The sequence below is a fragment of the Hibiscus syriacus genome, unplaced genomic scaffold, assembly GCF_006381635.1.
Source record: "Hibiscus syriacus cultivar Baekdansim isolate YM2019G1 unplaced genomic scaffold, ASM638163v2 tig00109978_pilon, whole genome shotgun sequence".
Taxonomy (NCBI): Eukaryota; Viridiplantae; Streptophyta; class Magnoliopsida; order Malvales; family Malvaceae; genus Hibiscus; species Hibiscus syriacus.
Window position 1 is genome coordinate 622,591 of NW_024062545.1, and position 12,082 is coordinate 634,672.

The 12,082-nt window shown below is 36.4% G+C and overlaps 3 protein-coding genes across 6 annotated transcripts; 1 reads left to right on the forward strand and 2 right to left on the reverse strand.

Moving 5' to 3' along the window:
* LOC120211652 (dystrophia myotonica WD repeat-containing protein-like) lies at positions 1 to 4,709 on the forward strand. 4 transcript variants are annotated; one of them, XM_039210150.1, is made up of 11 exons: positions 1 to 509; positions 813 to 1,127; positions 1,213 to 1,321; positions 1,410 to 1,503; positions 2,209 to 2,299; positions 2,423 to 2,512; positions 3,002 to 3,098; positions 3,195 to 3,282; positions 3,398 to 3,503; positions 3,586 to 3,678; positions 3,968 to 4,709. In XM_039210150.1, exons 1-11 carry the CDS (start codon positions 339 to 341, stop codon positions 4,364 to 4,366), a joined length of 1,653 nt encoding a protein of 550 aa, XP_039066081.1. In that variant the 5' UTR covers positions 1 to 338; the 3' UTR covers positions 4,367 to 4,709. The 4 variants fall into 4 exon arrangements, with proteins under 4 accessions (XP_039066081.1, XP_039066082.1, XP_039066083.1 ...); XM_039210151.1 differs by having other exon boundaries at positions 2,212 to 2,299; XM_039210152.1 differs by having other exon boundaries at positions 2 to 509; positions 2,423 to 2,506.
* Positions 4,710 to 4,805: 96 nt separating this feature from the next.
* LOC120211653 (probable E3 ubiquitin-protein ligase LOG2) lies at positions 4,806 to 7,044 on the reverse strand. The gene is made up of 3 exons (XM_039210154.1): positions 6,395 to 7,044; positions 5,393 to 5,888; positions 4,806 to 5,111 (listed from the first exon to the last, which is right to left on the reverse strand). The coding sequence occupies exons 1-3, from the start codon at positions 6,868 to 6,870 to the stop codon at positions 4,995 to 4,997; spliced, it is 1,089 nt and encodes a 362-aa protein (XP_039066085.1). The 5' UTR covers positions 6,871 to 7,044; the 3' UTR covers positions 4,806 to 4,994.
* A 1,586-nt stretch (positions 7,045 to 8,630) lies between these two features.
* Positions 8,631 to 11,274, reverse strand: LOC120211654 (V-type proton ATPase subunit G1-like). Its single transcript, XM_039210155.1, has 5 exons — positions 11,263 to 11,274; positions 10,576 to 10,648; positions 9,722 to 9,815; positions 9,170 to 9,270; positions 8,631 to 8,981 (listed from the first exon to the last, which is right to left on the reverse strand). The coding sequence occupies exons 3-5, from the start codon at positions 9,807 to 9,809 to the stop codon at positions 8,838 to 8,840; spliced, it is 333 nt and encodes a 110-aa protein (XP_039066086.1). The 5' UTR covers positions 9,810 to 9,815; positions 10,576 to 10,648; positions 11,263 to 11,274; the 3' UTR covers positions 8,631 to 8,837.
* Between the last annotated feature and the right edge of the window lie 808 nt (positions 11,275 to 12,082).

Here is a 12,082-nt window from a genome sequence, read left to right on the forward strand (position 1 = left end):
TTGGAGCTGAAAATCTCATCTGAATTAAAAAAGAAAGCTTGAATTTTTTGTTCCCCAATTTCTTCATCAATCAATCCCTCAGTTTATAACTACAAAGCCACACAAATTCACTCTCTTGAATCCTCCACCTTCGCCTCCGTTGACTTCCCTTAAACTCTCCGAAAAGTCTTAACATCTTCTCCTTCTTTGATCCTCATTAGCCCAAGGACAGTTTTTTTTAATTATTGTTTTTTTCTTTGGATTCAAGGAAGGAGAAAGAGTCGAAATCGAGAGTAAGAAGTGGAACAAAACCCGGGGTGGGATGATCAGATGTTATCCGGTGTAAGATAAGCAACGCCATGATCAACACCGCCAACGGTACTATTTCCACGCCATCTTCATCGGCGAACGCTCAATCGCCCGGTTTGAAGACTTATTTTAAGACCCCGGAAGGTCGGTATAAGCTTCATTATGAAAAGACTCACCCTTCCGGTCTCCTACACCATGCTCATGGCAAAACTGTTACTCAGGTAACTTCAAATTTCTAGGGTTTCTTTTCTTTTTTTATGTTATTACTATTTGACAGTGAGAACATTTCCAATTTATTAGTAAAATGACGGTTTTTTTATATATACCCATCTCTTAGAAGCACTTCAGGAACATATTTTACTAATCTTTTTGTGTCATCCTTGTTCAGGCATTGTTGTTTAAAAGATTGAACTTGAAATAGTTTCAACGGATGCCCCGACTCCTAAAGTCAAATTTGGATAGTTTTGCTCATGCTCATGTTGTATTCATTTGTTGATATTGTATTTGATAAGTTTGGTTGTCAGGTTACCCTAGCGCATTTGAAGGAGAAGCCAGCTCCGTCAACTCCGACATCTTCATCGTCCGGCTACAGTGCTAGCAGTGGGGTCAGATCAGCAGCAGCAAGGTGGCTAGGTGCTGGTAATGGGAGCCGTACACCTGGATTTGCTGGAGGGAATGGTGGGAGTAAAAGTATTAGCAGCACTAGTAGGATTGGGTCATTGGGTTCTTTGAGTTCAAGTAATTCAATGACTAATATGAATTTTGATGGGAAGGGAACTTATTTAATCTTTAATGTTGGTGATGCTATCTTTATTAGTGATTTGAATTCTCAGGATAAGGTAATTTAGCATTTTCTAGCTTAGGTTTTTGATAAATTAGAAGGTGTCGATGGTAGCATTTTAAGAACCTTGGTGTTTAATGTAGGATCCAATAAAGTCTATCAGTTTCAGCAATTCAAACCCTATCTGCCACGCGTTCGATCAGGAAGCCAAAGATGGCCATGATTTGATTATTGGGTTGAATTCTGGTGATGGTAATTCTTCTTTGCTTATTTTAATTTGTTATTATAGCTCCTCAGTTTAAACTCTGCCAATTTATCCGTTCTGTGTGTATTACTGTAGTTTACTCTGTGTCACTGAGACAGCAGTTACAGGATGTTGGAAAGAAGCTTGTTGGGGTGCAGCATTACAACAAAGATGGTTGTATCAATAACAGGCAAGATTTACATTACTACATCCAGTAGTTTTTCCGACTTTTCAGAAGCTTGGCTTTTGAACCTTTCTTCCATATGTGTGTTCCTTTTAAAATTGTGAGTTCAGAATGCTTTGTTTTAGGTATACTTGCATGTCTTTTTTTTTTAGATTTTTTCTCAAGAGTCTAGACTGGTCTATGGTGGTGTAAAGATATATTGTAATACCTAATGGCTTGGAGCAGGATAATTTCTATGACATCTTAGATAGATCAGTTTCTCTTTAAAATGGTGTATGAAGTTTGTCGCACTTTATTATTATGAAAATATATTTTTCCTGGAATCTGTTTTTGTTATTTTAATAGGGCAACATTTCCTTTCAGAAACCCATAATTTTGATTTCTCTCCACCTAGAGACGTAGCTGTAGAGTGGCTTCATTTGTTTTCTCTTTGACCATCAAAATTTGAGCTGTACTTCTAAGGTATCAATTCTATCATTATTAGGTCAGTATGACAGAGATTGTCTTGGTCTTTTACTGAGTGATTGTAAGCCTTCTAGCAATATTTGACTTTTCTGGTACTGCAATTTCTAGAATTTTCCTTCTTCTTTGGCTTCCCCTCAGGGTAATGAAAGGGCACTGACTTCTGTTTCTAGTAGGTCTTTATCCTGAATCGATGCTTTTAATTCCATTGACTCTGTTGCCTTTCTTATTAATTCTTGTAATTTCCAGCAGTCGCTGTACTAGTATTGAATGGGTTCCCGGAGGTGATGGTGCTTTTCTGGTAGCTCATGCTGATGGAAACATATACGTGTATGAAAAGGCAAGTATTTAGTAATGAAATAAGGATACTTTCTACTCCTGGAAGTGTAACTTACAAATTTCACTATGTTCAAAGCATCAAATTGTTCTCTAAGATTTTTCTCTTTCTTTTTCCGCCCTCTAGAACAAGGAAGTTGCTGCCGATTCTTCATTCCCTGTTATAAAAGACCAAACTCAATTTTCTGTTGCGCATGCACGTTACAGTAAGGTACTGGTCAGTGCTTATATTTTTTGGGGAAAAAACTATTTTAGAATTTCTTATTTGTGCATGTTTCCTAAAAATTGGTAGTCTTTACCTTCTATTTATCATCTAAAACAGGAGGCCAGTAATGATTCATGTGTATATTTATTGTAGGTGCTGCACAGCTTTTCACTATATGTACTTCTAGTTTCTATCCAAACAACATCCTGTTTAAATTAGATGATGCATGTATAGCTGCAAGGATTTCTCAAAACCTTTACTCAACACATTTAGCTGGCTATGTAGTCTTGTACTGGCCTTCTGGTTTATACGCATATTTTCATTTCTGTTACAGTTAATGCCATGATAATCTTGATATCTGGCAAGATAGGACATGCCTTGGCACCATACATTGGTATTAGTCCGACTGATCTTTGACATCATTGAGGAATCTATACAAGTTTTCCTCCTATCTTTGTACATACTGTGTTGGTTTATTGACTTGCCATTATTTCCTTGCAGAGCAACCCAATCGCGAGATGGCATGCTTGTCAAGGTTCAATTAATAGCATTGCTTTCTCCCATGATGGGGCCTTCTTAGCAACTGTTGGAAGAGATGGTATCAGTCAACTTTACATCATTTTCGTTTTATGGCTGTTTTCTTTTCTTGTTAGTTTGAAGTTTAAGTTTTTATGTTTCTACTTATTGACCACAGGTTATCTGCGGGTTTTTGACTATTCAAAAGAACAACTCATATGTGGTGGAGAAAGTTATTATGGTGCTCTATTGTGTTGCGCTTGGAGGTGCTCTATTATTTATTCAGATTTTTTTTTTTGAACTCGTGCATGCTGTTTTTCTTGGGTACACTGTGTTTCCAGTTTGTCAGCTTCTTTACTGAAATCAACTTCCACTGAACAGTATGGATGGGAAATATATTTTGACTGGAGGTGAAGATGACTTGGTTCAAGTTTGGAGTATGGAAGATCGCAAGGTTGTGGCTTGGGGTGAGGGGCACAACTCATGGGTATGATTCTAACCTTATGGTGAAGGCTTCTGTTTATCTATTGATGGTTCCATACTCATTTCTTTCTAAATGGTGCTGGCAGGTTAGTGGAGTGGCTTTTGATTCTTATTTGTCATCCCCTAATTCTGATGGCACGGGGGAGACGGTGATGTACCGGTTTGGCTCTGTTGGTCAGGTATATAGATGATGTTAGTCTGGTAAAAGTAATTACCATCGCTGTCCTAATTATCATCACTTCTATCCAATCATGTGTTCTTGCCTCTTGTATTTTGATTGTGTTTATGCTGATTCAACTGCTATGTTCCACAAATTTTATCCTTTCATTAATATATTGGAATTGAATTTAGGCTTGGAGAATTACCTTGGTGAACTTATTTTTTACAGTAGTTCCTTTAAAGGAAAACATGCTTCCTTGCAGCACCTGTATTATCATTCACATCTCATTATTACCGTCTTCTGTATAGGACACACAGTTATTAATGTGGGACCTGGAAATGGATGAAATTGTAGTGCCATTGCGTCGATGCCCTCCTGGTGGATCTCCCACTTACAGCACTGGGAGCCAATCATCCCACTGGGACAATGTTTCCCCATTAGGTACCCTGCAACCTGCCCCAAGCATTCGAGATGTTCCAAAAGTTTCACCTCTGGTTGCACATCGGGTCCACACCGAACCACTCTCGGGCTTGATTTTTACCCAGGAATCTGTACTTACTGTTTGTCGAGAGGGACACATAAAGATCTGGATGAGACCCGGAGTAGCAGAAAGCAACTCAAGCAACACCGAAACCGTGTTAAGTAACTGTTTCAAGGATAAGCCATTAGCATCCAACAAGATTGGCAGTTCTAGCTACAAACAATGACCAAACAATCATCAAAAGAGGCAAGACAAAACAAAGCTCTATTTTTTTGTTTTCCTTTTTTTTTCACTGTAATGTTTCTCTATGCTGGAGTTGCATTCCTATTTGCTAGTGTGGCCGTTCATCTCTTTATCGAGTTGGGTTTTCTCAAAGTACAACAATTGTTTGATCGAAACCGAATTGGAATGAGATAAACAATCTGAATCCATTGTATATTGAAAGAACAAAAATGCCATTTGACAGCACGAAGAGGTCCGGAGGAAATTAGGAACCTCCATTGTAAGTACAAAAGACTATTTCCAGAATATATATGAACACTGACAGGAATAAACTGAAATTGCTCCTTTAAGATTTGTATTTGAAACTTTCTAAATATTATTACAGTGGCCGTAAAATTTCTTCTTTAACGTCTAAAAAATGTAAATAAAGTGGAACTCAAACATATTTTTGAAGTCCCATAAAACTAGATGGTATCTATTTGACTGAATATATTTGTGTGAAATTCCAGCATTTCGTTCATAACATATAATGCAAGTGATTATAAGTTCCTGTTTTGATTATTAGAAAGGTTGGACATAAAGATAACAACAAAATACTATACAGGAAGATAGTTAAGAAACATGTTCTCGTCTCATTCATCGGGGCCATTGTTGACCCTAATCTCCAGAAGCCTCTCAACTGGTTGCCTACAGATCGGGCATCGATTCGTCTGGCATCTCAATGCCTTTGCACATGAGCTGCACATGCACTGCATTATGTACAAACAAAAATTACATCAACCACCAGCTATAGTCTCAATTCCACTAAACTGAAAATTAGTTATAACACCCATTACCCTGAGTGGAAAGGAGTAGCTATTACTTAAAAAGCTATGATGATTATCACTACCTATCAAATTACTACAGGCCAACAGTTGAGTGTTTCCCTTTGCTTTCTTGTCTATTCAATCAATAGTGCAAAAGACCAAACAAGGGAAAAAGGAATGAAGATGAACTAATGAAGACAAAAAAAACAAGTGGCTGTGTTTACCATGTGTCTGCAGGGAAGGACGGTCGTGTCCCGAGGCTCTGAAAGGCAAATAACGCATTCTTTTCCACTGTCATTTGCATCAACATCGTTGTCAACTGAATTTCCGATCCCATATATTTCTTGTAGTTCATACCTCATCCCATTCACCCACAGGATCTGTTTCACTACTCTCGTCTGGTACTCACCCTTCTCCTTCTTGAACACTGCCTGTGTTGTCTGAGAGTTCATGGCTCCTAACTCTTGGTTTCCATCTGACACATTCTGGTTGAGAGGCAATGCCTCTGCCTTTACGGCGAGATGATAGATGTCCACTTCATCTACTTTCAATAATTCCGATTCCTCAAACATAGAGAAATCGATCCCTGTTCCAGAAGGCAGTCTAAACTTCTGTCCTAGACCTTGTTCGAAAGGTACAATTACTGGGGGTAGAATACTTTCCTTCATTGCTGTCAGATTGCAGTCTTCACCTTCTTTTGCAAAGAAAATAACAGTCATCCTGTATGAAGAACAAGCCAAATACTAAATATTGTTAAGAAATAATATCTGAGACCAAACATGATTCACATGAAAATTGGCAAATCCGAACTACGAGAAACGATACAACATAACCTTAATGCAGAAAACTGATTCTAAGAAGATAAAGGAAAACACTTGTGCTTTCAAGGGCTACATGAATATGCTCCATTAAGTATTACTTTCTCACGATCCTAGAGAAATGAAAATAAATCAAATAATATATTTACTTTCAAGGGCTACATTCTTGCAACATAAGTTGAGTTAAGCATCATTCAGTGTTTCTTTTCCTATATATCTAACAATAATCATCGAAATCGGCATAGTCGACACTCAAGCTCTTAAACCATATCTAACAATAATTATATGAATGATATCCAAGGAGCAAAATTGTAATCAAAAGCGACTCGAATTCATAGCTAGAACCATTCTATTCTCAAAGATGATGAAACTGTAAACTTTCTAAACAAAGAGACTGAATTTTTATACCTTCCAGCAACAGTAGCATCAAACGTGAAAGAAACCAAGAACTTCCCAGGATTCAACTCATCAGCTTCGAATTTCAAAGTCTCTTTCTTCAAATTGACGTCGTTCTTTATCGTAACCGCCTTCTGATGCTCTATATACGGCACCGGCGGCGGTGGCGTCACCGGCCCATAAGCATATCGGCCCCAATTGGCGGGGTCCATGTGAGGCCCGCCCCCGTGGTGCCGATGATGATGATCGTAGGGCGCCGGAATTGGCAACGGCACAGGCGGCTGGTGAGGGTAATACCCTGGGTACTGGTAGTACTGGGGCGGGTTGGTGTTCGGGTATTGGGGCGGATAAGGAGTCGCGGCGGCAAAGACATAACGGTTGGCGGCAACTTCAGGCTGCGGCTGAGCTGGAGGAGGCGGAGGAGGGGGGTTCCGCCGGCTTCCATGCCTTCTCCGGCCATTAACTCCGGTACTTCCAATGTTCCCCATGAATTTTTCCCGGGTTTTGGAATATAAAGTAAAATAAACCAGAAATTTTTGCAAAATATTTATAAAGGGATGATTTTTATAACCAAGTTCGATCCAGGTTTCATGTGAAAAATTCAGGGTTTCCCATCCCTAAAAACCCTCCAGAAATTAAAAATATATATAAAATTATTTGGGAGAACAAAAGAAAAACTATGCTTGCTACCTGTGTTTCACTTTCATTTTTCTATCGAAAGAATTAATAAATGGAGAATCTTAGGTTGGATGAATATTGGGCTTGCGTGAAGTTCCACCAAAACCACCATTGATGAAAGATAGGAATTGTGCTAGAGCGAACATAATTATGCGATGCGAAAATCTAATTTAAGATTAAAAACGGTGAAAATATACGCAATCAGGAAAATAAATTGATTGTTAATCAAAAATATTAGGAATAAATTAATATTTTTGGTTCAATCAAAAATTTTAATAATTTTATGTTACGTCTAACTTAAATATTATATTTTTTATCACGTTTTCGATTTCACCTATTTTCGTCATTTTTTAACTTTAAATTACATTGTCGTCCCTCAGATTTTTCCGTTTTCTATGATAAAACTATTTTATAATTGTGTCTATATTTTGAAAGAATATATTTGAATAAGTTATATAAACGATCACCTACAAGTAATTTTTTGTTTTAGCATTGAAGTTTCAAAAAGTAACAATTTAATAGCCGGTGTTATTATTGTAATAACAAATGATAGTTTCATTTGCGCTACTTTATAGTAGTGGCCTCTTGAAAAACATGAGTATGGAACATGCAACTGGGGAAGAACTTCTCTTCTTAATATGGTAAGATGCTTGTCCTTAAATATCTGGGATAAGATTAATATTATATCTGAAAATTTTAATGGTTGCTTCACTTTTACAAGAATATAGCCAACCCCATGTTAAATGCTATCAAAGGTATGCGACTATTTGATACAGAAGGTTTAAAAAGGGGTCAAAACTTATTCGTAAATATTTTTCTAAGCCTAGTAAAATATTAAAAATTTTGAGTTCTTCGAGTTCTATTTTATAACTCAACTCATAATTTGAATTTATTTAAGTCAAGTCGAGTTAAGTCAAGTTTTTAACATCGAGTCGCATCAAAAAAATTAATTTTTCAAATCTGGTCTAGGTTTGCTCTCCCCTACCAATGAGCTTTTCAAATCGCTCATTGATTGGATATGTGGATTTTTTTACACGGACGAAGTGATCTCAATGATTAAAGAATTATTATTATTTCTTAGAGTCTCAAATTCGAATATCATGTATTTTAGGGTGTATGAACGTTCGATGTAAAATGAGATACATAACCGTCAAAGTCATGTTTGTGCAATTACGTATTTTCGACATGCATGACACATATTTCTTCTTCTTTGGAATAAAATTCATATAATATTTTTATACTTTTGACCCCTCTTTTTTCTTCTTTTATTTTAGTCCAACCTATTGTCTTTACGTAGACGAAAGACGTTTCCTACAAAAAATAAAATAAAATAAGAAGAGTTTTTTGATTTTTTTTAATAAAAGACATCTTTGTCTACATGATAAAAAGTATTAATCCGAAAAATGATCGAAAATAGAGATTAATATAAATAAATAATTGACATATGATTCCCACCTGAAAAAGGCAACTTATTTTTCCTACCTTTTTTGTCTCTCAACTTGGTGAAGGTAGTAGGGTGTTTCAGGAGGACTAATTCATTAGTATAGGTACAGAAACGCAAAACAAACAATTGACATGAATAAAATTTTATTTCTCTCGTCTGCATGCATAAAATTAATAGGCACGCCATTTGTCCTACATATTCTCAAACTGGTTTACCTGATAAAAATGGTCTAATCTGTTCACCAGAGTTTAGATTAAAGGACAACGAAGCGAATATTACATCACGCAGGGAAACGACAGCAACAGGTCGTGAATGTTTGCCACCTCAAGAGGACTAATTCTTTACGGTTGTTACATGCTTGAGAAGCATTTGGACGACATCATCTGATATTCTTGCAGCCTCGGTTTTCAGGTGTTGAATCTTTGCATCGGTTTCTTTCTCAAGTCGCTTCACGTTAGCACCTGAATCTCCGCTGCTCTGTTTGAAGACCACAAGACAGGCATCAAAAGACAAAAGGTTAACAAATCAATGATGCTACTATTATGCACGGCGAGAAGAGAAGCTTCCAGTTATCATTAACAATCTTGAGTGACAGAAAGACACTTTACAAGCTACAAGAAGAAGAATCAGAAGCTCAGCCTAGTTAACCATCAAGAATTATTTACCTCCGCAAGTTTCCTCTGAAACTCCTTCTCCACTTGAGCTCGGTATTCAGCAATCTCCTTTTCAGCCTCTTCCTTGGCTTGTTTCAGCCTAGCCATCTTGGCTACGAGATTGAAGAAGTAAAGAACCAAGACAAATTACTTTAGAGCTAAACAGACAGTTATAATAATGAACCAAAAAAGAAACCCCACGGACTACTTTGAGAAGACCAAAAATAATGCACGCAGAAGCAATTCCATACATGTCGGGAAACAAACATGTACATAAAATAAGTCATGCCAATGACTGAGTGCATACACACACAAAAATACGGATACAACGACAGAAAAAGACACAGCCAACTTCTGCATTGGTGTCAAGAAAATATAAAATTTTCCTTTCTCCACAAAATCAGGGATATGAGAAGGTAGCCTTCTATACTTTCACCAGCTCTTGCAGATATAGTATATACACATGAGCAAACATATAAATCAATCCATAAGGAATAATCCGGACAAATAACTGGGAATGGTCCAATCTGTGAATCTGTTGAACACAACAAGTAGAGTAGTTACCATTTCTGGCAGAATTTACAATATGCTGAGCTTCTTGTTCTGCAGCAAGCAACTGTTGAATTCCACCTTGTCCCCTATTGGATTCCATGTTTTCCTACAAGATCAAAACTAGTACTCAAGAACAAGATAATCTATAAGTGTATAACAGTGTAATTGCGAATCTGGCAGAAAGTCAAGCTCACTTCTACCTACAGAATTATGTTTAAGTCTAATAATTTAAAAGTTGAAAAAGATGGCATGAATAATTCCAGACAGATTAAACTTAATGCAAAGCCCAAAGTTCATGAGAGAAGCCTTGATCATATGGATATAAAGTTCATGAGACTAGCCTTGATCTAATATAATTTACGTATTTACTACGTAATTTTTATTGGTAATCTGTTTTTTTGCCCCCCAACATAAAATCTTATTACCGTCCCTAATTAAAGGTTATAGCTCTAAACAGATTCTGCTAGAAAACTTCATTTGAATGGAAGAACTATAGCTACTTTCACAAAGTCTCTTAAACAACATAGAAATCAAGATTAGGTTCAATTAAAGATCTGTCCTCAAATCCCATCAACATCGTACAATTCTATTATAGTACTAGCAAATAGGGTTTCCAAACAAAATCTGGGTAATTTAATGAGCAAAAGGTGTGAAAGTGAAATCTAAAGATAACTGGCCAACCAAAACCATTAGAATTAAAACTGCAAAGACTAAAACGAAAAGGTTCCTTCTTTTTTGGGTTTTCCTGCTTGATCCTTCACATAAGGCAAAGTCTTGATCTTTTGGCAGAAAACGAACAACCCATACGAAGAATTATAGTGAAAAATACTATAAACATCAACTGAAAGTAAGAAATTTTGGGTTACCTTGAAAGAAGTCTAGACTAGTCTGTTTCTTCTTCTTCTGGTCTCAAAGATTTCAGTTGAAAACTCGAGGATGCTTATCTGACTAATTTGATAGGGAAGTAAATAAATAAACAATATATGTTATTACTATCACACACGGAGCTTCAGCAAACGGTGCCGTTTTCAGATTCTCTATCAGAACCTACATATGAATTCATTAATTTCTCAAGTGTCAAAAGATACAAATTTATTGTCATTGTTTTCGTTATTACACGTGTCCATATATAAAAAAATCACAATTTTTCTGTGATATCATCTAAATTTTACAAAAAAAATTATGTTTAATATATTATTAATATAATTAGTATATTAAATACTATATGAAGACACCAAATTTCATCCGCCGCATATTATATTATATTATATAATATTAAAAAATATATTATATAATACATATAGGTATTTACAGTTTATTTTTGTGTACAGCCCCCTTTTGCAAATAAAAAACACATTTGCTGGCCCAACAAATGTGTACAATGGCCCAATAGTGACCCAAGTACAACACGAACAGGTGACCCAGCAAACCCTAGACGCATGCCTCGCTCCAGCCTTCCTCACCAGCGCCGCATTAGGTCAACACTCGCGTCCGAATTTCACGCAACAAGCCCCTCGAAGACCTCTTGTGCTTCACGCCTCCCACGGCCGCACAACTCTTGTCTCAAACGGTCCCAAAATATCTGGCAACAAACAAGAGCAATAGAGTTTGATTAGGACTTAAAGATGTCATTTTTTGTGTATAAATAAACTTGTAATCGAACACAATAGGGATCACAGAAGATAGTACACGAAAGTCCTAAGAAAATTACTAGAGAAATATAGAAGTACTCGAAGCTATTGTAATTGATTTGAAAGGAAATAAAGAGTTAGTGTTTGCTTACCTTGTTTGTTTGTTATTATTTACCTTGCATGCGTATCTCCTTCATTGTTGTGGCTCGAATAAAACCCATAAGAAGCCTTTCTAGCCGATGAACAGGGGTGTTTTCAAGATATACTTTCGTAGATCTAGCCCCCGAGGCTTATGTTTTTAAAAAAATACTCGAATTTTTAAAACAATGAGGAGGTGGGGCTTTCGAAAAAAAAAGATTTTTTTTGCGCCGGCGAGGCGGCCGATGGCCGATTTCTGGAAACCGTGGCCCTTTTTCTTCAGATTGAAGAACAATTGAGAGAAACAAAAGGGGGAAAGTTTTGGTTGTGAGAATGAGAGAAATGAAATTTTTTTAAATTTTTTTGACTTAAATAGCGAGCCCATGGAGCGACCCACGACCCTGTCCATAACTCGTCAGACCCACGTGTATATTATTATTTACTTATTTATTTGCATTATTTTCTTATTTTTATTTAGTTGTTTACTATGTATATTATTATTATTATTATTATTATTATTATCTTTCTTCATTTTATTTATTTTTACCTTTACTTTTTTTTATTTTTTATTATTTTATTCATTTGTTTTCTTTATTTTATATTA